Below are 26962 nucleotides of genomic sequence, written 5' to 3'. Positions count from 1 at the left end.
CTTGATTATATGCTAAACAAGAGGTGGATTATTCGTGAGTTTTGCAGGAAAGGGTGGGCAGTTCCTGGAACTGAGGGGTCCTCCCCTTTTTAGACCATATAGGATAACTTCCTGACATTGCCATGGCATTTGTAAACTGTCCTGGTACTGGTGGGAGTGTTTTTTAGCATGCTAATGCATTCTAATTAGTGTATAATGAGCAGTGAGAATGACCAGAGATCACTTTCATCACCATCTTGGTTTTTGTGGGTTTTGGCCGGCTTCTTTACCACAACCTGTTTATCAGCAAGGTCTTTGTGACCTGTATTTTGTGCTGACCTATCTCATCCTGTGACTAAGAATGCCTAACCTCCTGGGAATGTAGACTTAAAATAAAGGTCTCAGCCTTATTTTATCTAGCCCCTATTCAAGATGGAGTTACTCTGGTTCGAATGCCTCTAAGAATTTGAAGTTTATCCAACAGCACAGTGGGAGATAATAAATTTTTGTTTGTTTGTTTTAAGAGGAGGAGGACTGACTGGATCAGATTTGTGCGTTAGAACGGTGGTTGCATGTAAGAAAGAGGCGTTGGTAGAAAGACTTCAGATATCTCAAAAGAATTTCCATAAAGTTAATCTTTTTAAAAATGTAAACATTTGGTGCAATAATTGCTTTGAAATGCAGTTGAATAAATGAACCTTTTGAACCAGAATTTGGAAAGGAAGATATGCTTAAAAAAACAAAAATAGTTTGTAGAGCACTACACATTAGGAGGTCATTTGTATTTGGTGACCACTTTCCTAAACTAGTCACATTCCTAGAGAACCAATTTTGCTTTCCATAGAGTATTATGTGTAGAGACCTCCTTTCAGTATGTAGCCACTGGTACATCCATGGGTGTTATCTCCATACTGCTAGGTCCAGTGCAGTCACCTCCTGGATCTACAGTCTTTCTTCCCCCATTCTGATTTGCTTTCTCTGTTAGCAGTCATCTTTGTAAACAGAAGTCTAAGATTTAGTGTTGTACATATTTTTAAATGATCCATTTTGATGGGGTTCTCTTTATTGTTTCAGGTTGAATGCCTTTGAGAACTTGATGCATAAAATTTGCATGACTCCTCACTCCTTTCTGGATCTATCATTGGGCTCAAGCCAGCATGGCTCATACCACAAAGGTTAACGGCAGTGCCTCAGGTAACCCTGTGCTCTGGAGTGTGTGTGTTAAATGTATGTCTTTTCTCAGACTAATTTTTTATTCTCTTTAATAATGAATGGATAATAGCAAGTTGCCTAGATAACTAGGATTTCAAAGCAATTTTCTATCCATTGAAGTTTGGTTTTGTTTTGTTTTACTCTCAGAAAATTTGCTTTTATCTTAGAGTCTTGCACTGAAATCAGTTGAGTAAATTATTACCTAAGTCAATTCTGTTGAAGTGTTGAAAGACAAATTTAAATCCTGAATGCTGATGCAAATGTAATGTATACTCCTCTTGCACTTCTTTCTGAGGGATTGAATGAGGAGAGAGGAAATTAGTTTGGATGCTTAAAACCAATTCCTAGTATCCACTCCCAAGCAGCTTTTGTTTGATGTTGCTAAACAAAGAGAAAGGGGGGAAGAGAAGTATATATTCTGTAAAATGATTCTATTAGGAATGTGCAACAAGCCATATTATGTATCATAAAGACCTGTATTTGAATTCTTATTTTGGTTATATTAGAGATTTATGTAGTTTCACTTTCTGTTCCAATATTGCTCCTGTGAGATTTGGGAGAAATGCAGAGAAGATCCTCCTAAGAGATACATCACCATGGGGACAACCTGCCCAAAATGGCATGCCGAGTGTTCGTTTCTTTTTTGAGTTATCTGCCAGGTAGCTGAATGAGTGAGAACAGTAATTGTCTATGCAGAAATTTTTTCTGAGCGTCTGAGTTCAGAGTCCTACCTCTGCTATCTCTGAACACCTTCAAATGACAACATTATATACTGGAGCAAGTGTAGAATTGGAGCTAGGAAACCTGAATTTGAGTCCTAGTTCCAGCACTAACCATGAAATATTGGGCAGGGCTATTTCTCCACATGTAAACCATCGGTAAGCATATCCACCTGCTGGTTTAGGACCAGTGAGCGCACCAGAAACATACTTACGGAGCTATGTAAGCCGTAAAGCACTTTTGAAGACAACAGCAGGAAATGACTTCTAAAGTGGGCATTCCCAGCCCGTGAATGTGACTTTTTATTCTAGCAGTCTCAGCTGCAAGTATCTCCTCTGGGTAGAACACTGTAACCCGAACCCAGGTAAACTCAGTTGTTTGTTCTGGGATGACTGATCTTTCCCTGTCCGTTCCATTTTTGACCTTTTCACTGCCCAGCTTCTTGAGACTTTTGTAGATTCTGCTGTGGGACTACTATCAATAATAAAGACATGAATGATAACATCTAACATTCATTGAAGACTTAGTATGCACCATAGTGCCTAAAATGCTTTGCCTGCATTTTCATACTTAATCCTCACAATAATCTAATGAGATTAAGCTATTATTTTACTGTCATCATCATCCCTGTGTAATGTCACAGAGAAGTTCAGGGACTTACCTAAACGAAGTAAGAAAAATCAGAATTATGGGCGGTGGCTCACACCTGTAATCCCAGCACTTGGGGAGGCCGAGGGGGATGGATCACCCAAAGTCAGTAGTTCAAGACCAGCCTGGCCAACATGACGAAACCCCATCTCTACAAAAATACAAAAATTAGCCAGGCATGGTGGCGCATGCCTCTAATCTCAGCTACTTAGGAGGCTAAGACAGGAATGGCTGGAACCTGGTAGGCAGAGGTTGCAGTGGGCCCAGATTGTACCACTGCCCTCCAGCCTAGGTGACAGAGTGAGACTCCATATCAAAAAAAAAAAAACAAATAAATCAGAATTATGATGGCTTTCTCTAGTAAAATATTTGATGAGAGAGGAAATTGAAACATGAAATTTCAAGTGTAGTGGGTGGGTTTCAATTCCCTCTGATGATGTGGTTTCCTCCCTTGCCCTCCATTTGCTTCCATTCACACGCTCAGGAGAAGAGGTGTTTACGGTTGTTGGTGCCTCAAGACCTCAACCTTCTTCTGGTGCCTTGGGCAAAATTCTTCCTTCATAGGTTTAAATCCATACCCCACTAATTCCTTTCCAACTTGGTTTGTTCTGTACTTACCTTTTTTCTTTGTTTCTGAGATCTAATAATCAAGCAAGCTATAACTTTTCCTTCCCACCTGGTATCCTGCCTAACAGGTCTGGGCATTGAGGTGGAAAGCAAAAGAAGCCTCTCTGATTTGTGACTTTCAGGGTGTCAGAGTATGAATTGTTACTGCAGACAGGTATCTGGACTGTGCAGGGGGAGATTTTTTACTTATTCTAGTCACCATGACCCCTGTACGTCTGTAAGCAAATCTAATTAGAGACTCAACCATGAACAGTAATATATACACAAACATACATATATGTGTATGTGTCTGTATATGTATATACGCACACAATAATACACATATCCGTACATATATGTATATACAAACACAAATGTGTGTACACCATATATATGACACTCATAGAAAAACAATTTTTTTTTTTGAGATGGAGTCTCGCTCTGTCACCCAGGCTGGAGTGCAGTGGCGCGATATCGGCTCACTGCAACCTCTGCCTCCTGGGTTCAAGCGATTCTTGTGCCTCAACTTCCCAAGTAGCTGGGATTACAGGCCCATGCCATCACGCCTGGCTAATTTTTGTATTTTTAGTAGAGATGAGGTTTCACCATGTTGACCAAGCTGGTGTTGAATTCATGACCTCAGGTGATCTGCCCACCTCGGCCTCCCAAAGTGCTGGGATTACAGGCATGAGCCACCGCACCCAGCTGAAAATTTAAAAGTATCGTATTGTCTGAAAACAAAACAAAACAAAACAAAAGCAAGAATTACGGGTGATAATACCACCTAGAAATAAATGTCTTCTTATTTTTTATATAGTCTTCAAATGTTATATATTTCACATGGTTGAGAATATGTTTATAAAAATCATTCCTTTACCTTTTCGCACTTTGTATTACAAAAGAAACACCTCTCCGATGTTTAAAAAAATACTCAATGTAAGAGATGCAGGTTATAAATACACGTCTGTGCGTGTAAATAACATTTAGAGAGCCTAGATGAAGGTGAGATAAAAAGGGCTTCATGGCAGCTAGTGAGGGCCAATTACTGGTCTCCTATGAGAAAAGGATAAGCTATTTGGGTTTAGTAGGAGTTTTAGATGTGGAGTAAAGTATATGTTTTTTCAACTTCCGAAAATTGCTGCTCGGGCTCCATAGAGCATGAGGGGAAATTTCATGTGATGATGGAGTCAGGGCAGTGGCAAAGGAAGCACTTTCCATAGTCTTAATGACATAAGACTATGGAAATATAATAAAACAAGCCAAAGAGGAGCCTCTGGGAAAGGCCAAACCATGCCCTTGGTACAAAATACATCTGATGACTGATCATCTCAAGTTGACATCCCCATGTAACGTTTAAATGGGGTGTAAGGGGTGATTCACAACCTTTTATACTCTGACTTCCCATTGGAGTCCTTCAGTGAGGTTGGGTAAAAGAAACTGCTTTTAAAACGAGCTATTCATTAATGCTGTAATTTGTAAAACGTATTATGCCACACTTCAGACATACATAATGTGTGAAAGTTATATAACAAGCACCTTTGTACACACTACTTAGCTTAAGAAATAAACCTTATTAATATAGGCCAGATATATATGAGCACCTACTATGTGCTGTTTTAGGTACTGGGGATACAGCAGTGAACAAAAGAGGCAAAAATTTCTGCCCTCAAGGATTGTACATTCTAGGGAAAGTTGAAGTCTGTGTACACAGTTGCCAGAAAAAAAAAAAATACTAAAAAAGTGTTCATTGTTTATCTAAAATTCAGTTTAATGGTGTTCTACTTTTGTGTGTAGCCCTACCTGTGTACCCCTTCCAGATTGCAGCCCCTGCCCTTCCTTACCACCAGCCCATCAATATCAGTCATTCCTCATAGTGTTATCTCTTTTTCACCAGATCCTCCATCCTACTTCTCTTGATCAGTATGGTATTGTTTTCTTTAATTTAAAACATTTTAGGCCAGATGGCATGGCTCATACCTGTAATCCCAACATTTTGGAAGGCCGATGAGGCAGGATTGCTTGAGGCCAGGAGTTCAAGACCAGTGTGGGCAACATAGCAAGAGTCTATCTCTACCAAAAAAAAAAAATTTTTTTTAAATTAGCCAGGCATAGTGGCATGCACCTGTAGTCCCAGCTACTCAGGAGGCTGAGGTGGGAGGATTGCTTGAGCCCAGGAGTTTGAGGCTGCAGTGAGTATGATGGTACCACTGCACTCCAGCCTGGGTGACAGAGCCAGACCCTACCTCTAAAGCAAAAAACATGTTATTATGGTACTGCTAACAGTACTCTAGTGTCTTTTGTTAAGGAGATAAGAGCATCATAAATTGCTCTTGACTGTTCTCTCATAGCCAGCTAGGAAGTAAGTGGTGATCGTTGGTTAGGAAAATAGCCATATTTCTTTGGGGTGTAGGGATGAGGCAGTCTGCTTTTTCCCCAAGTTTTTGAATCATGTTGTAAATTGGATGCACTGATTGATAGCTCTCTAAACACTAATTAATGTTGTGAAACTTTAATTAGAGCTTAGATATGCTTTAGAAGCCAAATAACAAGTGACTTATTTGTGAAAGAAAGATAATAATAGCTATCCTACCTTCTTCACAAGGTGGTTATGCGGGGAAAAAATAAAACAATAGCTGTAAAAACACTTTTTAAAACATAAAGTACTGGTCAGATATCAGGGGTTAGCACCATTCCCCTTGTTCTCTTGTCCCTGTCATGAGCTGCTGATCAGGAAACACCCCAGGTACCCTCCTGTCAGGCCCTGCTGGACGCCATGATATTGGGGCCAGAGTTGTATTAACATCCTCATTAAACCCAATTAAATGACATAATGGATGAGCACTGGGAGGTGACTTTTTATGCCTGCTCTCATCGTCTTTATTTTTGCTAATAGTTGCCTTCCCCAATTTATTATAGCTTTTGCTTCATGCTATTTCTTTTTTTACAGCCTGGATATATATTCAGACAGATACATATTTATTTATTAAAGATGCTTATTGAATTGCATTAAAATGTTATTTAGGCCGGGCACAGTGGCTCATGCCTGTAATCCCAGCACTTTGGGAGGCCGAAGCAGGTAGATCACCTGAAGTCAGGAGCTCGAGACCAGCCTGGCCAACATGGTGAAAATCTGTCTCTACTAAAAATATAAAAACTAGCCAGGCATGGTAGTGGGCGCCTGTAATTCCAGCTACTCGGAAGGCTGAGGCAGGAGAACTGCTTGAACCCAGGAGATGGAGGTTGCAGTTACCTGACATGGTACCACTGCACTCCAGCCTGTGTGACAGAGTGAGAATCCATCTCAAAAAAAAAAAAGTTATTTAAATTAATGATAACATAAAATTTGATAGGAAACCAGAAGAGAAGAATTACTCAAAATTCCACACTAGGTCTTATTTTAGTATTTCTTTTCAACCTTTTCAGGCTAACAACCTTAAATGCAGTTTCAATAAGCTTTTATAGATTTGGATATCAACTCTTGACTTCAACATTCTTTGCATTTTTCCAAGTCTTCATGGGAAGCAATTTTCAAATTATTATTTTCGATGACTGTATAATATTCCTCATGGTGTTTCTAGCAGTTGAATTATTCTTTTTTTGTTTGGATATTTGGACTGCTTCCAGATTTTCCCTATGGTAACTGATGTTGCAGAGAACATCTTGCCTGGTCTTTTTTCTCCTCCTTTTTTATTATTTTCCAACAATTTCAGAGAAGCAGGATGACTGAGTTAAAGGGCACAATGTTTTCATGGCTTTACTAACTGTTGTGGGGCTTGAATCTTGTTATCTTGGTCAGTTATTTGGCTCCAGCTTTTGTCTCTATGCTGGTTTCAAATGAGTACAAAGGCCACTGATAAGACCCGGTCAATCAGACAGAGCCAGACTCATGGCAGGGTAGGCAGAATGCTGCAGTGCGGTGCACCCCACTCTCACTTGTGTAAATATTTTTCTGGGCAGGAGCGTTTCTCAAACAGAACTCTGAGCCCACTGCGGTGAACCTGACAGCAGGAATTATGTGCTGTTTGTCAAGTGTAAGACTAGTTTGCACTGACTGGTCTGGCTAGAACCAACCTGGTGTTTTCTGAGACCATCTGTAAGGAAAGACACAGCACAGCAGAGGCGGTGTACCCATAGTGGTGAGTCTTAGACCTGTCATCTGTGTTAGCATTACCCCGAAGGCAGAGGGTTTGCTGATTAGAAACTGTGGCTGCTTTAATTCATGGGTACCCTTCGTGACTTTTCAGGGTCTCCTAGTTGAATGAATTTGCAGAAGGATTAAAATGTGTGTTCTTATTTGTGCTTTGTATTCTCCCATAAATAGTGTGTTGGATACTATTAGAATAGCTGAGAGGGTAAAAGATAAACACGTAGGTAGGAGCCTGACATAAACACATAGGTAAGAACCTACCATAAGCTTGTAGGTAAGAACTAAAAGGGCATCTTTTCATTTCAGTTGTCCAGGCTTCCTTCCATACTCTCAGATGACAAAACACAACTTGCTGAACTCACACAGCTAATGACTAAGCCAGAAATTAGACATGCAGAACGTTTTTCCTTTGTTCAAGGTTATTTATTATGTTGACATTTAAAATCAGAAGTGTGATATCTGTGAAGTTCTGATTAAACAGATGAAGGGAAAAGTATGTATTTCAGAAAACTGCATAAAACCCTAAAGTATAGTGGTTGAAAATAAAATGTCCTCCCTGATAGGGATTACGTTGGTAAGTTTTTTTTTTCTTAGTGTGGATTATTTCAAATTAATAAACATATTCTAATTCCTTTATTTATTGCATCATACAGCTTCATCCTAATATTAGTGTGTTTAATAATTGCATTTAATTAGATTATGCATTTCAACTTTCAGTGAAACTGTAGTTATTAGTCTTTTGAAAGCTAATTTCACACTGAAGTTTATAGATGAAATAATTTTCTTATAGTGGTGGTGTTTGAGAAGATAATGTAACTACTTCTTAGATTTCGATTTCATAACTCTTAAAATGCTGGGAGCACCTACAAATAGGGGACACCCTGGGTTTTGAAGTCTTGCTTGTCTGGTTAATCAGAACCCCAGAATTCACTCACTCCCCGGAGAGGTTTTGAAAAGCCCCTCGCTCATCAGAGCTTGCTTGTTTTATAAACTCTTAAAGCTTTGTTTTAACCTGTAGCCAGCTTCACCTTATAAGCTTTCTTGCTCCAAGCTTTGAGCCAATCATAATGGCTTAAGCATCAGATTTCAGACAGGCGATTAGCTCTCGAGCTAAGCCAAGGAAGGATGATTTATCTTCCAGTGAGTACCAGCCTATTTGAGTGTAGGAAGGAGAAAATCTGTGCTCCTGCTCCTGGGTACTGAGCAAAGAAACCCTTTGGTTGGGGATTTTTGTCCAGTACCAACTTTATAGGTGCCAACAAGGAAAAAAAAAAAAACGCACACACGTACAAAATAAATACCCAACAGGGAGATTCGCTGTGTTAAGGACTCGAGCTGTTGCTATTATTCTAAGAGACTGGGTAGCCAGTCAAAGGATTAAAACAGCCCTTCCTACAAGGATTTGAAAACTCTGTGCTCTGCTCTTCCTCAGCAGACTTCCCATTGTGAGTATTGGCATTTATTTCTGATTATGCACTTCCCTTCTTTCTTGAATGACTTGGGTGGGCTCACTGAACCCATCAAAGGTATAGCTCATTTGCTTCCTTTTCCAGGGTTTGCCTTCTTCCTGTGTCTGGGATAATTTCAGTTCATCTCCTTTGTGCAGTTTCTGAGAAAGGTTTGTATGGGCTTGGAGGAAAACGATCGTGACTAAAGCTCACAGCCACTGCTTTGGCTCCTTTTCTATAAAAGGTGGTTTGATTTGATCTGGCATGAAAAATATTATCATAATTCTCAAAGTCACAGAAACGATAAGTTCTTGCTCTTTCCTGGCAAAAAAATTTTAATTGCATTGGGTAGACTTCTCTAATAAAACCTTTTAGAAGACCCATCGAGGAAATCAGATTTTATAAGATTCATTCAAACAGTTGTAGAAATTCTAAGTTCAAAAAACCAAAAGCAGACTATTTTCTTTTTCCTTCCTTGGCTTCTCTGTTGGATATTTTTGGAGTGAGCCTTAACTGAGTTACTCATTTCCACATGCTTTAGGAAAAGTATGCTCATGTTTTGCAGGCTAAGCCTGGTTCTGCTTTTGGGCTGCTGTTCATTATGAATCCTGAAAACACAAGTTTTTGAAATGCAGCCCATTTGTATGTATAGCATTAGTCATCTCAGCTGGTAGGTCTATATGATGAGTTATCTCACCACTTAAAAATAAGTATGCTGCTATTTTGAGATTTAAAAATATATATAGTGACCAGATTTCTTGTCCTAGGTAAAGCAAGCCATGGCTGAAACTCAGATTAAATAATATTCTATAAAAATGAGAAGGCCATTCTAATCAACAGACAGAAAAACAGAACTACAGACATAAGGGAGAGCTGTGCTAAGGGACAAATTGTTGGATTTGTGGGATTTGTTCTTATCCTGAAAGTTAAATCTTTGTACTCTCACCTTGTTTATGGCCAGATTTGCCTGATCCCTGATTTCCCTCCCAACTGGATCAGAGGTTGTGGAACTGGAATTTCACCATACAAATCTTTACTTAAAGGAGGTAGTACTAGAGTAACCATTTATGGAAACAGTTTGCTACTAATAGTTACTAGTACCGAGTTTATTTTATTTCCTTTTTCATGATTTTATTCCATTGGAAAAGTTTTCCCTTAGGGATCTTTTATACTTTGGACATGATCTCTGTTAGGTAGAATCAAAAGATAGCTGTGTGGCTTTCTGAATTTAGTCTCACAATATTTGGTTTAGTTGATAAATCCCATCCATCCGCTTTGCAAATAATTTTGTGAAAACATTGATGCAGCTTGTTCTGCCCAATTTTCCCATCCCTGCCCAATTTACTGAGTGCCTTTTCCATTTGCATCAACTGTCCATTAGGCCAAGGCGATTGAAGTATTTCTGTACAGCAGGTACATTTAAGACTCTCCAGGAAGAAAGGGGGAAGAATATTCCCAATTAAAAACATAAAAGAGAGAGATGGGGTATTTCCAGTAACTTATATGCCCGGTGCTTAATATCTTAAAAACCCTACTCGGTGCGTCAGCTCTTACTTTTTCCTAACTAAAACCAGAAAAGAGTTCTCTCTTCCTCTGTTCTCAGTATCCGCCTCATGTAAGTCCGTATACCCAACATGGTGCAGCTGATTTATTTATTTTTCCCTCAGCATTTTTAGGTGGATTGAGTGGGATGTATTCAACTCAGGGACGCACTGTGAATATGTTTTTTGGGGCAGCCCGTTTGGCATGTTCCCCCTCAGCTATGTGACAAAGACTGGTTTGTCTTCTTGTGACCTGGCAGAGGAGGCAGAATTACCTGCTGAGCTTATGCAGCATGTAACCCAACCGGTGTCCCGCCTGTTCAAGTGGTGAATCAGCCTGATGATACACTGATTTTTAGAACACACTAGGGAGACCTGGAAGTCTGTACACGGGTCGGGAGGGAAGGATGATTTGCATGTCAAACCATTTCAACAGTGCAGCTTACAGGAAAAAAAAAATTAATTGCAAAACACTGATGCCCTTTGCCACCGGATTTTTCCATTAACACCACACTTTACATGCTTCCAAATCCGCCCCAGGGACAGCCGTTTGGCAGTGTGAGGGGAAATAGCGGCATCACATCATAAGAGCAATGATTCTTACCTATGAGCCTATCCGGTAAGGGATCCCAGTGGGCCCGAGCATCACACACGTGCTGGAGCTGCGTGTTCTCTGAGGAACATGCTAGATGTTACTTGGGTGCTAGAAAACAGCAGCTGGAATTCACAACACCTCAGGACACTGATTGTAAATGAAGAAACCTGAGACAGAACATCTTCCAGAAAGGTAAAGGGAGCTTAGGGCTGGGGGCTTTTCCTCTGGGGTATTATCCTTTGGCATATTGTCCCTGGATGCTTTGATGATGAGACTTTGCACATACTGCTGAATTTAAATTGGGGTGGTGTTTGGGGACTACTGGAAGGGATGATACGTAACTCCATAGAAATACGTCAATTCAGTGAGTTCATTCATTCAGTCACTCACTTTTAAATGACCATACAGGTTTATTTGGCAGAAGGGTGGCCATTTTCCTTCTTTGTGTAATGGACCAGCCCCGAGGCTGTGAGCATTGGTCCTTCTTTGCCTTTTTCTCCCCGCTTTGTGGTTTTGTATACATAAGGATGGCTGGCAAGATTGAGCTTTGTATTCTTCTGTTACTTTTCTGTCTCCCCAAACATTCTCACTTTCACAAACTTTATTCTCTAACTATTATTTCCTTCTCTTAACTCTGAACTTTTGTTTTGGGCCTTATTTTGGCTGAAATCATGGTCTGTTTCTGTTTCTTCCGTTCTTGTGTGTGTAAAAATCACAGTAGGCCTTTCCAGAGGTCCATGACAACAGGTACTCAGAGACCAGCTATATCCAAAGAGTTGTGTAAGAAATAGGGGCATCTGCTCCCGCCCAGCGCTGTTTCCCAGTCCTACCCTGCCCTGTTCCCCAGTTTGTGGCTTTGTTCTCTTAACATGAATATCTTTCGCATATCTATCAATATAAGCCCTTCTTATCCTTCAAGTCCTGCAACCTCTCTTACCTCTCCCAACAAGCATTCTCAGATACTCCCAGTGGGAGTTCCTCTCTTCTTTATTCCTATTATTCTGTTATTATTCTATTATTATTTCTATTAAATAGTTGCCATCAGTTGCTTTTAATTAAGAGTTACAGTTGTGTGCCTCACTAATCTTATAAACTTGAGTGTTTTAAGAGGCAAGAATCATGTCATCATCTTTGTATGCCCAACAATGCCTTGCTTAGTAGTCCTTGTAGAGTCAGCTGACTCAGTGTTCAACCAGCAAATATTTGCAGAGCACCTACTTTGTGCTGGCATGATTCTGGGCATATATACAGGTCAAAAATCAGGCCTAGCACCTGCATAAGAATTTGTGGGCCTGAGCCCTGCCAGTTGCCAATCTGATGTGCTATACACTTTGCAGTTTTCTTGCAGCCTTTTCCCCTAAGTTCCCAGTTGGTCGCTCTGTGAATCCATGTGTGACGCTTCACCTGGGTATGTTTCCTGGGTGAACAGATGGCTTTCACCATGTCACACACACACTCTTGCGTTCTGCCTCCTCTTGTGAAAGTTGTAGTTATCTGCTTTCTCTCCATCACTTGCTCTTAAGGCAGGCTTAAGCTGGTATTGCTGCTGGTGAGGTGGCTCAGGCCTGTAATCCCAGCACTTTGGGAGGCCAAGGCAGGCAGATCACTTGAAGTCAGGAGTTTGAGATCAGCCTGGCCAACAGGGTGAAATGCCATCTCTACTAAAAATACAAAAATTAGCTGGGTATGGCGGCAGGCGCCTGTAATCCCAGCTACTTGGGAAGCTGAGGCAGGAGAATAGCTTGAACCCGAGAGGCGGAGGTTGCAGTGAGCCGAGATCTGCACTCCAGCCTGGGCGATGGAGCAAGACTCTGTCTCACAAAAAACAAAAAAAAAAAAAGAGAGAGAGAAAGAAACATGGTATTGTCTGTTAAATGCCTTGGGTTCCAGAGAGAGGTGACCAGGTACATGTGGCTATCCAAGGGGGAGATTATTGTCAGGGGCCATTGGGAACGTTCTTTCTAGCTGCCCAGGGCCTTTCTTTGCCCTTTGCAGCATGTTAACAACACAGCCAGAGAGGGAGGAGGTGGGACTCCAGTTGGTTCCTTTTGTCTCAGGCTTATTCTCTGGTGCAGCTTGGTGGGCTGGTTGCAACTGTAGGTAAGAACCTGAGCTGGTAGCCCCTGGGACTGTGGCTGGCTGGCCTGCTTTCCTTCTTTCCCACTGTTTTCTTGGGAATGTCTCTACAGACCTCACCTCTTTTAGGTGTGAGGAGATAAATAGTCCTCATTATCCCTTATTTACAGCCTGTATAGAGTCTTTGTAGTAATCTAAGTTAAGGTCTTAATTCTCTTATATAGTTCTGTGTCCCCCAATTCATTTGGTATTGGTTTTCTTAATGCTGATTTCAAATCTTGGATGAAAATATATTATGAGACCATCTCTTATTTAGATGTGATAAAGGTAATAACCATGGGGCAATCCAGACTGTAAAGAAAGTCTAAGATGTAGAAAGTCCGTGCGACACTAGTTTTAAGCCTTCACGTGTATTTGGGGAAATGCATTTGTTGAATAAAGGATAAGAAGACACAAGACTTTTATTTTCTTGTCTTTTAAGATAGGATCATCAGATAGCATCCTCTTCCTAGTCACTCTCCTGACAAGAATCAGACCCCTCTGCCAGGGCATACCCTCCTCATGTGGAAGACAGGGTGGCCTCTCCTTGGAAAATCTCCCCTCACATTAAGTCTTCTGAGCAGATCCTGCTAATCCAGGCATGTAAAGGGGGAGTCCGTTTCCAAGACCCAACATGGTACACACCTCACAGGAGGAGGAATGGAAAAGCAGGCGCCTTTGCTGGACTTTCCTTGACTTTCCTTTTAATCCCCTAAATCCTGTCACACCCTAAGACTATGAAAAAGGTGGGTGGAGGAGAAGAGCCTTGGTGCTGTGGAAAGGGCCATACCCACTTTCTCCCTCATTATAGCTCAGACAGTGTAGGTCTCACACCCATCCCAAGCATCTAAGGAGGGGTGGGTTAAAGTAGCACAATACAGTGTTTGAACTCTTTAGGGGTTTGGGGAAGTCCAGTATAACAGAAATAACCCAGGCCCTCGGCATGGGATAGCAGCGCATCCTCCTTTCAGTCTATCTCTAAGGCAAATACTCATAGGTAGAGTTTTTACAAGGTAAGCTTACCTGACACAGAAAGGGTGGGAGGAATGTGAGATTGTTTTGATTGTTGTCCTTGGGTTTTGTTGTTGTTGTTTACATGAGCTACAAGAGGCTGCACATGGTGGCTCATGCCTGTAATCCTAGCACTTTGGGTGCTAGGTGGGTAGATCACCTGAGGTCAGGGGTTTGAGACCAGGCTGGCCAACATGGTGAAACCCCATCTCTTCTAAAAATACAAAAAAAAAAAAATTTTAGCTGTGTGTGGTGGCGGCCACCTGTAATCCCAGCTATTTGAGAGACTGAGGCAGGAGAATTGGTTGAACCCGGGAGGCAGAGGTTGCAGTGAGCCAACATCCCGCCACTGCACTCCAGCCTGGGTGACGGAGCGCGACTCTGTCTCAAAAAAAAAAAAAAAAAAAACTATAAGAGAGAATGTCCCTAGTTTGTGGCTTTTCAGTACCAAAGTAGTATGAATTCAATAGTAGAGTAGGCAGTAGCAGTAGAATAGTAGCATTCTTATGCATGACATACACTTCACCTGTGAAAGACCGAAATAATCATACCTTGCTGTAGGCTTGTGAGGATTAAATGAGTTCGTGTATGTATAAGGCACCTGGAGCAGTGGAGTCCAGAAGAATTGTACACAGAGGGTGGTGGGGAAAGACAGGGACAGGGAACATTGGGGAAGAAAGGTAAATTCAGTGGATGTCAGGAAATAGGCATCTTGACCTGTCCACGGTGTAATTCAGGCCACCACAAACTACTTAATTTAACTTTGTTCTTATCTCTAGACAAAGGGAGCAGGCCCTCTGGGGGAAACGTCTTGCAGCAGTAATCCTGTTAAACGTAAGAACTGAGGGTTCAGGTCTCAAAAGTTCTGAGGCCACCATCCCAGGGATGAAGACTGTGCTGGTATACTCTCAGCCAGCTTGGTATCAAAGAAGGCTTTTGTCTCCATCAGGTTCCTTTGCTCACTGGGCGTCACCTTTTCTGGCTACTCTCTGCCAGTCAGAGGCCAAGCCTTGAGTACATCTTCATCTTCCCACATCTTATTTGGCTTCTTTCTTTGTATGTATATTGAGAGAGTGAAGGCACATAGGTGTGTCTTTTTCTCTTCAGTGGGAACCTTTGTGACTGATGGTTTCCAGGCAGAAGGGGTTCATATTTTTAATTGTTTCCCTTCCCAACCCTTGTCATCATCTGATAAAGGACTAGACATTTATTTGCATACAATGACTTTTTCTGCTGGACCTCACCTTCACAGAAGCACACAGGCAAACACCCACAGGGTCAGATACAAGCTACTTTAGCAAAATAATTGCCTTTGACTGCTTTATATAATCTATACTCTTACCAGAACACATTATTTATGAATAAAAATGTAGCAGAATTTTTTTTTTGCAGGATCAAGAAACACTACATTCAGTACTTTACTCATTTAACTTTTAAGAACAAGTCTTTTGATATTTTTTAAATTATGTGTGTGTGTATTTTTTTTTTTTTAATAGAGACAAGGTCTCACTATTTTGCTTAGGCTGGTCTCAAACTCCTGAGCTCAAGTGATCCTCCTGCCTTGGCCTCCCAAAGTGCTAGAATTGCAGGCATGAGCCACTGCACCCAGTCCGTATTAATTCTTGGTTTGGAATATAATAATGTAACTAAGGAGTAATACCAGAACACTCTGTCACCCAGGCTGGAGTGCAGTAGCACGATCATAGCTCACTGCAGGCTCAGCCTCCCAGGCTCAAGTAATCCTGCCAGTCTCAGCTCCCAATAAACTGAGACTACACGGGCAAGCCGCCATACCTGGCTAATTTTTTTTTTTTTGGTAGAGACAGGGTCTCACTGTGTCATCCAGGCTGGTCTCAAACTCCTGGGCTCAAGTAATCCTCCTTCCTCAGCTTCCCATAGAATTGGGATTACACGCATGAGCCACCACACCCCCCCAGAAAAGGGTTCTTTTAAATGCCTTCTTCACCTGTGTCTAAGTACATTGAGTAAATGTGGCACTAGTTGAACAAGATTTACTGAATTTTATCACATGGCAGGCAAGCAAAGCCAGTTCTAAACAATAAAACAGAGATTAACAAAGATGAGGGATGACTCTAAAGAGGCTGTTTTGTAAAATTCAAAACAGGGGACAGCTGTGTAGAGAGAGGCACAGTGTTGTAAGAATCTACTGGACCTGCCTAGTTTGGCTCATCTTGGTGCCTGCACATGCCCTGCCTTATTCCATTTACTTTCCTTCTGTCTGTTCTCTTACTGGTGACCACAGTTACTGATTGGAGACCTTAAAGGTGATTATCTTTGAGACACACATTTTCCTGTGTGAAGATACAAAGATTAAACTCTATAAGACCGTGGCACTTATTTGGGCTTGATTTATACCAAATAAACCCACAGATTAAAAAATAACTAACAACAAAGCTAAAGTACCAGATATTTTGAAATAGCAGATCCAAGTAATTTCATATTACTTTCCACAAGACCTCCATTAGTAAGAGATTTGGGTTACATTATTTCTTCCTTTTTTTTTGACTTAAAAATTAAACTTTATTGAGCTGTTTTACATACCATAGAATTCACCCATTTTAAGTGTATGGTTTGATAAGTTTTAGTAAATGTGGACAGTTATATATCCACAATCCAGTTTTAGAACATACCCATAACTCTAAAAATTCTCTTGAGCTTTATTTTATCATTTACTTTTGACACAAATGTTTTCTTCTGCTTTTGAAAAAAAAAAATTCTGGGCCATGTGTGTTGGTTCATGCCTGTAATCCCAGCACTCTGGGAGACCAAAGCCGGAGGACTTCTTAAGCTCAGGCATTTGAGCCCAACCTGGGGCAACATAGTAAGACCCCATCGCTACAAAAAATACAGAAATTAGCTGGGCATGGTGTTATATGCCTGGAGGCTGAGGTGGGAGGATCACATGAGCCCAGGAGGTTGAGGCTGCAGTGAGCTGTGATCGCACTGCTGCACTCCAGCCTAAGTGACAGAGTGATACACTATCCCAAAAAAATCTTTTTTTTTTTTTTTTTTTTTTGAGGTGATGAATTTAAATCATTAGGGGAACATACCATTCTTACTAACTTTTTGAAACAAAAACAAAGGTTGCTGAAGATGTTAGCAACGCAGTGTTTAAGTGTATGAAGGTACAGAGCAAGGGAAAGAGGCTTGGGCCTATGGTTTACAAATGGTAATTGTTTTTAGCCTTCTAATTATATGTTGAAACCAGAAAGGAACCACTTGCCTCCAGTCCAGCCTCGGTTCAGCATAAAACTAAATAATTTCCTTCACAAGCCAGCTGCTGTGCTATAGCTTAAATTATAACAGAGAGCCTTTCTCTGCAGTGGAGGGCTGGGAAAAGAGGGAGTAAGTCAGCACAAACAATAAGGAAACATTTGCTGCCTTTCTGATTTCTTCCTAGAATTAACAGGCTTACAGCTGCATTTCTAGGTCAGCATTTCATATGTCTAAAGAGTATGAGGATAGTGTGAAAAATCAGAAGGGAGATGAGAGAGGTCTTTGTCTCTTTTTTAAGATCTTGCTGGCAGTTTTGTTTGTTGGTAATTTTTGCTGTCTCACTGACGCCGAGAGTCCTGGAATTAAACCCCATGGCCAGCAGGCTGTTAGTTCGTCAGGAAATTCCAAATGGGTATAAATAAATTCTCTGCAACAGCTCCTGGGCTCTATGCCTGCTAATGTGTGGAGTCCCTTTAATGCTGAGGGAAGTTTGCCTGAGACCTGGCTTCCTGCTCGCTGAAAATCACAGTTATTTTGTTTCTGGGTGGGTAAGTAAGAATGCCCACAAAAGAAAGAGAGGAGGAGAGCATGATGTTTGAGTGGGGGTTGGTGAAATATAAACTCGAGCTCTGTGTGTTGTGAAAAAGATTTGCTTTTACTTCAAGCCAGAAAGAATAACCCAGTACTTGATTTTTGGTCCAGTGAAAATTTCAGCTTTACCTATGGTTTAACATAAAGATGTCATTGTTGCAGGAGTGAATGGTTGTACATATATATATGCTAAGATTTGAGTGTTTAAGTTTAAGATTTAGTTCAATTCAAGAATTTCCTTTTTTGTTGCTAAGTCCATCTTTGGGTATTTGTTTTCAGCTCTGTTTTTCTAATAGGGAGTTGCTCAATATTCATTAAAGCTGGCTTCTTTTTCTCTTATAAACACTATACAACAAAATAAAGACAGGGATTCATACAAATAATAGTTTTCCACTGCCACCCCACCTCCCCCTGGCCAAAAAACTATAATGTTTTGTTAGAAAAGCCTGTTTTATCCCTCAGTTAGCCGGTGCTCCTTTTCTGCTTTTCACAGAGTTACTCTCTGAAGTGGCACATTTCCTTTTTACGCTTAGAACAGCATGTTACTTTTGAAGAAAGTCTGGAAAATAACAGTCCAAGCTCATTTTCTTCTGTGCATGCATGATCAATTTGGGCTGTATTTCAGCAATAACTTTTAAAATTAGACACTGGACATTAGAGAGCAGCATAGTTGGGGTTGCACTGAGGTACCCATGGCATTTTGGCTCTTTTGAGACAGATTTGGGGTGAAGAGTTGCTGCCTCTTGTAGTCGGACTGAACACTGGAGAAGAAGGCCACTGTATAAACCGCAAGGCCCCTGTTACCATCACATGCCTCCCTAGCACAATGTGCCCTTTATTAAGACAGGCTGTTCCACTACTGAGAATAGTAACCCTTTCCGCTGTCTTCCCCTCACTCTTACGTGCAGCCTGGCTTCTGGCCTCTAAAATCATGCCCAGAGTAGAACTGGCAATACCCAGGAGGGACACTGCACTGGGGATCGTTAGGTCATGCCAGTTAGGATGCAGCTGGAAAGGTGCCACTGAGTGGGATGTGCAGAGGGGAAGACTGCAGGCTCTGTCTGCCTGAGCTCATCTGGTCTGACACCTGCTGTGATTCATTTTTCTTCACTTGGTTACATAGCATGCCGTGTTAAGAAATTTTGTATCAAGTATAGTCAACAGTTACTCATAGCCTGGTAGCAACTTTGGAAATCAGAGTCCCACTGACCCCCTCGTTTTAAGGGTATGAATCACATCACTGCATTGTATGATTCCAGGGCTCTCCTGCCGATTGCTCATCCATGAACTAGGAAGTGATCATAGTTCCTGTTCTTGTTTTATGAAAAGAAAAGTATACCTTCCCCCAGCCTAGGCAGGCCATTCAGGATGACTACCATGGAGGTGCTCTAGGTGGTTTAAAGCACCGTCTCTGCATGGTGTGTCAGAGAGCACTGTGCCCTGAGGACTTCAGGAGAGCTGCAGAATGAGTGTGCAGAATAATCAGCACTCACCTTTGTCCTCATGTTGTGAGATGGAGATATTTTAACCTGGCCATAATATACTCTAAAAGGTAGGGGGTGTTTGTCTGCTTTTGCTTTTATTTCTTTCCTGTGCTGGACTAGGACTCCCCCTTATCTAATTAGTACATACCTCTCTGCCCAAGCAGTGCACACACACACTCACACATCCCCTACAGGGCCCTGCTGGCATCTGCCTCATCCACTCTAAGAAGAAGAAACCAAAGTAGAACTCAAGATTTTAGCAGACTTTCTTGATCTTGAACAAGTATCACAAATACCTTAAACCCAGACTTCATGGGGGTGGGGGCAGGGTATAGAGGAGGAAGAGTTCTGGATCCTCTCTGGGGGGCCAGGGCTGTGTGCTTCTCCAGACAACAGAGGGTGATCCGGTACCACTAGTACTGACACTAGAACCCACACATTGTTCTAAGTGACAACACACTGATGCAGGTACTATTATTTTCTCAAACAATTGGAATATAATCTAATTTGCTGACAGCTGCAAAGCAGCAGAGCCAGGATTCAAACCCAGGCAGTCTGGCACCAGAGTGCCTGCTTTAAATCACTACATGTCTTCCTCTCTTCCTCTGTTACACTTATTCATCAGTGGATGCCTAGATGTGGGACTTTTCACTTCAACAGATACTAAGAGCGCCATGTACCAAGCACCAAGTACTGAGGAATACAAACATAAATACTGCTTGAGGGCCGGGTGTGGTGTCTCACGCCTATAATCCCAACACTTTGGGAAGCCGAGGCGGGTGGATCATGACGTCAGGAGATCGAGACCATCCTGGCTAACACGATGAAACCCCGTCTTTACTAAAAATACCAAAAATTAGCCAGGCGTGGTGGTGGGCGCCTGTAGTCCCGGCTACTCAGGAGGCTGAGGCAGGAGAATGGTGTGAACCCGTGAGGTGGAGCTTGCAGCGAGCTGAGATGGCGCCACTGCACTCCAGCCTGGGCGACAGAGCAAGACTCCGTCTCAAAAAAAATGTTTTGACTTCTGCCTCCCCTAGACACTTAGAGTCTGGTAGAAACATAGGCATGTGCCTTCTAACCGTAACACAGTTCCGCATATATAGGCAAAGTAACTTAGGAAAAAAGAGGGAAGAAGGGGACCAGTTCTTCCCAGGACAGAGCAGTTGAGGGTAAGTAGGGCTTTATAAAAATGAGAGACATCTGGGTTGGGCCCTTTAAAAAGGATGATGCAGCTGATTTTTTTTTTTTTTTTTGAGACGGAGTCTCGCTCTGTCGCCCAGGCTGGAGTGCAGTGGCCAGATCTCAGCTCACTGCAAGCTCCGCCTCCCGGGTTTATGCCATTCTCCTGCCTCAGCCTCCGAGTAGCTGGGACTACAGGCGCCTGCCACCTCGCCCGGCTAGTTTTTTGTATTTTTTAGTAGAGACGGGGTTTCACCGTGTTAGCCAGCATGGTCTCGATCTCCTGACCTCGTGATCAGCCCGTCTCGGCCTCCCAAAGTGCTGGGATTACAGGCTTGAGCCACCGCGCCCGGCCTGATGCAGCTGATTTTGACAGATGGGAGAGTATGGGGAAGGGTAGAGGTATAGAATGAGCTGGGTAGAGGGGATAGAATGAGCAAAGATAGATAAGCTTGAAAGCTTCCCAGTATGTTGAGTTTTGGGTTGGGAAGGAACCTGGGAGGTGTGCTGGATTGTGGTTAAATTGTTGACATTTCATGCCACAGAAAAGAGCTTTTAGGCTTTATTCTTTAAAATGGAGCTCCTGGCACATCAATTTGCAAGGATAGTAATTGAGAAGTTGCAGACATTTCCAGGAATACCTGAAACAAATGTAAAATTTCTCAAATAATGTGTAATACAGGAAAGCAAAGCCATCTGCCCCTGAAAACAGGCTGCATATTTGCAGTATGAGCAATAGCAGAGTCTGGTCTGTGCTCCCTGGTGACAGGCTGACTGCACTCATGCACCCTAAGGACATTGATGCGCAAACGAAGAAAGACATAAATAAAATTTATTTTTAAATAATTTTAATCATACAGAAAATTTGTTAAAAGAGCTCTCATGGCTCCCTCACCCAGATTCAGATTTCCCAGTGGTTAGCATTTTACCATATTTGTTCCGTGTGTGTGTGTGTGTGTGTGTGTGTGTGTGTGTGTAGAAATGCAGTTGTCATGTCTTTTTAGTCTCCTTCCATCTGAAAAGTTCTCATTTTTACCATTTTTTCATGGCCTTGATGGTTTCGAAAAGAGAGGCCTGATGTTCTATTGAATGTGTTTCAAGCAGGGTCCAGGCCATGCCTTCTTGGCAGGACAGTACAAAAGTTGATGCTCTGCTCTTCCCCGTGCAAATACATGATATCAACTTTGATCACCTGATCGAGGTGGTTATTTGTCAGCTTTCTCAACATAGAGTCAACATTTTTTTTTTTATGATTGATGTTATTTTCTGGTGAGATATTCTGAGACAACACCAGTGTCCTAGTCTTTAGTAGGAAATCTCTACCCACTAACCTTAGCTAGTGATTCCTACCTGAATCAGCCACTATTCTAATAATTGGTCCATGGTAATTTTCTTTTTACATAATTCCTTGTATATATTAATTGGTATTCCAACATATTTATTATAGCATAATGGACTCACAAGTAGATACCTAGTTTATTCACTGGATTGTAACTTGTTACTATCATTAATTATATTATTTTAATGCTCAAATTATCCTAGATTTGGCTAGTGGGGGTTCAAAAGAGTTTGAATCAAATAGACCCTTGACACTGGCATTAAATAGCCAATCTGATGTCTTATGACGATTGAGAATAATAACTGGTAGGCAGAGGGTGTTATCTGAGTTCTAGATATGTATTTATCTCTGACAGTATGGGTCACCTGCAACAAGATCTGTGGTAGGCAGTAACACTCGGGACACTAGAGGCAAGCCAACCTGAAATTCAGCTTGTCGGAGACCATCTGGTGGGTGGAAGTTTTGCATTTTCAGAGTATATTGCTTCAGTCCCCAGGCCCTATCATCTGCTTTTAGTTTTCCCTATTGGCCAGTTCAGGCCCTGGTCAGGTGGGGTGGAGAGGTACACAAAGCTGGAAACAGCGTGCTGCCCGCCTTTCTCTCCTGCCTCCAGAGACACTTGCTGGCTGCCACGGTCTGCGTTGTCTTAGCCTCACGGGCATTTTCAGTCCTTGCTCTTCCCATCCTAGAGTTTCAAACACAGAGCAAGTCTGCGTTCTACATCTCAACATGCTAAATCAGAACCTGGATTCCCTAAAATGTTGTTTCCTCTTTCTTCCTGCCCTCACTCATGCCATATCCGTCCTTCCCAGGTTAGATTTCTCATACTTGAACGACCTTCAGAAAAGGAATCCCATCACTTTTCTCTGCGGTGAGTCATCCACTGGTTTAAAGAAATTTTTTTTTTTTTTTTTTTTTTTTTTTAGTAGCAGAATGAGGTAACAGCCCTAGAAGACAAGCCTGGAGACCTGATCCTGGTCTCCAGGTCAGCCCAGAGTAGCTGGAATTTGTTGGGCCTTCTCAGTTTCCTCCTAAGTATTAGGGGCAGACAGAGTTAAGGCTACAGGCTGGCTAGCCCAAGTGCAGACAGTGTCAAAGTTCTAGTGGCTGAATACCACCAGAACTTATCTTACTATTACCACTTATTTTCTAATTGGGTAGATAAAATTCACATGGTGCAAAGGAATTTGTTATACCTAGACAAAAATTCATGGGGCCTTGAATAATCCATGGAAACCCTAATGGAGGATACTGAGGAGAATTTTAATCTCCAGCATCTAGCCAGAGCAATCTTATTAAAATGCAAATCTGATCATTTCACTCCCTTGTTTAAAACCATTCAATAGCTTACCAATGCATCTGTGATGCAAAAACTTGATCCCCAGGGTGCTGTTGGGTTAGGCCTCTGTCTGTCCCCTTTCTGCCTCACTGCAGTCTTTGCAAAGTCCCCTTCCCAGTTCTTAAAAGTGGCAGGTTTTGCATATGCTCTTTCCTCTGCCTAGAATTTCTCCCGTCCCTCCACACATCCCCAGCACACTGCCCGGTGGCTTCCTTAGCTACCACTCCCTTGAAGAACCCTCCCTACCCGTAGCCTAGGCGGGGTCCCTGCTCTGTTCCAGCATAACGCCTGTATTTTACTTTGACAACACTTAGTACGGTTGTTATTTATGTGATCACTTGTCTGTCTCCTCCTATACTTCATAAGTTCTACCCAGACAGGCTCTGTGTCTGTTTTGCTTAGCACCTAGCAGTGTTTGGTCTATTGCAGGCACTTAATAAATATTTGCTGAATGAAAGAATACGTCCATCTTTCAGTGTAACAATTGCATCTTCCTTAGATCAGCATTCTCTTTACGGAGTGTGGGAACAGGTAAACATGGAAGATGGAGCTGGTCTGGAGAGGGGTAGTGATGAGAGACAGTGGAAGATATAGGAGTAGTGTGCTAGTTAATGTCTGTTAAAAAAAAGTCAAGATAAGAGTATCCATGAGAGGAAATCCAAAGATTTGGGGGGAGAAGCCAAAAGGAGTTAGAAAGAGGAGTACAGGAAGCAACACCACATTCTAACTTAATCATATAAACAAACCAAGCCTGTAAAATTGCAGTTATGCTACATATGTGTCAACTGACCTGATATTTCTTATGAACTTCTGGCAAATACTTTTGCTTTCTTTAATGTTATAATTTTATTTGCATGAAGTGTTTAGGTAGCTATTTAAAACAGCTATACTAGCCTGGGCAACATAGTGGGACCCCATCTCTATAAAAAATTTAAAAATTAGCCAAGTTTGATGACACACAATCTGTAGTCCTAGCTACTAGAGAGGCTGAGGCAGGAGGATCACTTGAGCTGGGGAGTTCAAGGCTGCAGTGAGCTGTGACTGTGCCACTACACTCCACCCTGGGTGACAGAGCGAGACCCTGTCTCTAAAAGAATGAATGAATACATACCTACCTACCTACCTAGCTACCTAACCTGAAGAGGTATTGGTGAAATTGCAATAGGCAGTATAAACTTGGTGAGGAGAAGGATTTCAGGCTTCTTAGAAAAAGCCTAGCACTTGGCAGGTGCCCATCATTTGAATGACTGAATGAGTAGGTTTTACCTGGGAGGAAAAGAGCAGGCTTAAAATAACTCTTTGGTAAAGGCAAGAGCAAAAGAAAATCTCATTTGCTATACATTCTTTTAAACCAGAAGGAGGAACACTCATATTGCTACCCTTTTTATTGCGTGTTCTCTAACAAATGGTGTTCCTCACACAAATTTGATATAGGAAGCGAAGCTACTGGGTCTCAAAGAGCTTAATGCGAACAGTGTCATCAGGAGATGCCAGCTGCTAAACCCGTTCAGAAGGACGCTGTTGTACTTCCCTGTCTTCTTAGAACACTTTCCACTCTTGGAAAAGTTGATGTGCTAACTTAATTAGTTTCATACTCTGAGTAATTAGCTTCATGAGAACTTGCCTGTCTTCCTGAGTTCATCCTACTTTGCTTTCCTGCTGACGTGGAATCTTTTTGACTGCTTTGAACAGCAGGATGCTTACACTCTGGGGCTTTTAAATGTGGAAATCTGTGATAATTATGTACTTCTCTAGGACTGACTCAGCTCTTCAGGCAAAATCTTCATGCCTCATCTGAGAGGGGACAATAACATTAATGGGAATTAGCAAAGTTCTTCAGTTTCAACAGTCAGGTGTGGTATCTGGCAAAGAAAAGCACATAAATAGTGTGTGAAAGTTGTGGCACAAGAGTGTAATTATTTTTCACAGCACCATCAGTAAGTAATTGGGCCTAGAGTGTGCAGCAGTGAAATCAGAACAAAGAAGTCAGTGTGTCCTAATTAATAGATAAAGTAATAATATCAAAGTCTCTTCCGTTATAAAGTCCACAGGACACATTATTTCACCCCAGTGCTTTTTGCTCATGTTAAAGAATGGCTCCTTGTGGTAGAGTATGTAGAAAAGTATTGAATGCTTTTTTTACTCAAAAGTGGCATTTTTTACTCAAAAGTGGCAAATTGCAGACTGTGCAAACTAGTTGGGAGAGAGAGGGAGGAAATGGACTCTGTGACCCTTGGTGTCTGGGAGTAAATTTGCTCAGAGATGATGCCAACCTAAGACGACATGGAGCCCAGTGTTAGTTAGCAGTCCATCCACTTACCTTGAGACACTGGTATAATTTCTGGCAATGACAGCTGTCATGTAGCTGTTTGCTTCACTTCTGCCTTTAATTACTTTTCTATGCACCCCCTCCCCACTAGACTGTGAGCCTTGCGAGAGCAGAGGCTTTGTCCCTTTTGTTCAGTGTTCCCAGCTCCTAGAACAGTACATGCTAAATAGTAAGTGAAGATCCATAGAAAACTAGAGAGATAGAGAGAGACAGAGATAGAAAGTAGATACTAATTCATGTACCTTTATTATCAATATCAATTATAAATGTAAGTTGAATGTGTGAATAAATGTTTTATTCGGTCTACACTGCCCCCTGGGTATTATAACATTTTAACTGGTCCCATTGAATTTAGCCTCTTTCCCTACCTCAGTCTCACACACACACAATTGTCAAGACAATCTTCGTTGATGCCTTTTAGTCCCTAGTTTCAGTGGAAAAACTTGCCCTGCTCCAGGCTGTGAGATTGGTGGCCTCTCCTGTCCTCATCGTCTTCTCCTTGTCTAACCTTGGCATTCCTTCAGCAGCACCAACAGGCTCTGCCCTAGCCCTTCACCTTTTTACTCTGTCATTTACCTTGTCTTCAGAACTCATCTCTGGTTAATTTGGTTCTGTTCTGATCACTAGTTTACATACTTTCATACTGCATTGTGTTTTGGTTTTTCAGAGTGGGGTCAGGGTTGTTGTTTTTTGGATTTTTTTAGACTGAGTCTTTCTCTGTTGCCCAAGCTGGAATGCGGTGGTGCCATCTCGGTTCTCTGCAACCTCCGCCTCTTAAGTTGAAGCGATTCTCCTGCATTCAGCCTCCCAAGTAGCTGGGATTACAGGCATGCACCGCCATACCTGGCTAATTTTTGTATTTTTAGTAGAGACAGGGTTTCACCATGTTGGCCAGGCTGGTCTGAAACTCATGACCTCAAGTGAACTGCCCACCCTGACCTCCCAAAGTGCTGGGATTACAGGCATGAGTCTCCGCTCCCGGCCTGCATTGTTGACATATGCCTTTGTAACTGGTCTCAATTAGTGTTATGTTAAGGGTGTTTGGTAGTCATCTCTCAGCTAGACTATATCTTATTTCTTATAAATTTTTCCTCCTACTCCTTACACTGAATAGGACCATTTTCTGTACCTAGTTAAGCTTTCAATAAATGTTTATATAATGAAGGTAGAGGTGGTGCCAGGAGCAGTCTCCACCGCTGGATTTCCAGACATTCAAAAAATTCTTGTAAACACCAGGGACAGCCCTCCAATTCCAGAATATTTAGTTGGAAGCTGTTACTCTCAGGATTTCAGTTGCAGATATAGCCAGTGGAATTTTGACTGTGCGAAAGCAGGCATAGTTCTGTTAGTCCAAAAAGACTTCTAAAGCAGTTGAGAGTCTCTTTATAACCCAGGTAGAGTTTTTTTTTAAAAAAACTTCTTTTTTTTTTTTTTTTTTTTTT

General features: G+C 41.7%; 1 protein-coding gene across 6 annotated transcripts in view; it reads left to right on the top strand.

The window, feature by feature from the left end:
* The window catches only part of KANK1 (KN motif and ankyrin repeat domains 1), a 239239-nt gene that overhangs the window by 169694 nt on the left and 42583 nt on the right, over positions 1-26962 (top strand). For 4 of the 6 annotated variants that reach the window (XM_017883684.1, XM_017883716.1, XM_017883669.1 and 1 more), the window contains one exon: positions 1054-1173. In XM_017883684.1, the coding sequence (XP_017739173.1) occupies positions 1137-1173 (37 nt within the window). In that variant the 5' untranslated portion in view covers positions 1054-1136. Of the gene's footprint in view, positions 1-1053; positions 1174-17698; positions 17808-26962 lie in introns of those variants that run through there. The other 2 variants (XM_017883711.1, XM_017883702.1) reach the window with 2 other exon arrangements.

Source organism: Rhinopithecus bieti, unplaced genomic scaffold (assembly GCF_001698545.2).
Source record: "Rhinopithecus bieti isolate Rb0 unplaced genomic scaffold, ASM169854v2 scaffold_641, whole genome shotgun sequence".
Taxonomy (NCBI): Eukaryota; Metazoa; Chordata; class Mammalia; order Primates; family Cercopithecidae; genus Rhinopithecus; species Rhinopithecus bieti.
This window is presented reverse-complemented; position numbering and strand designations above follow the sequence as displayed.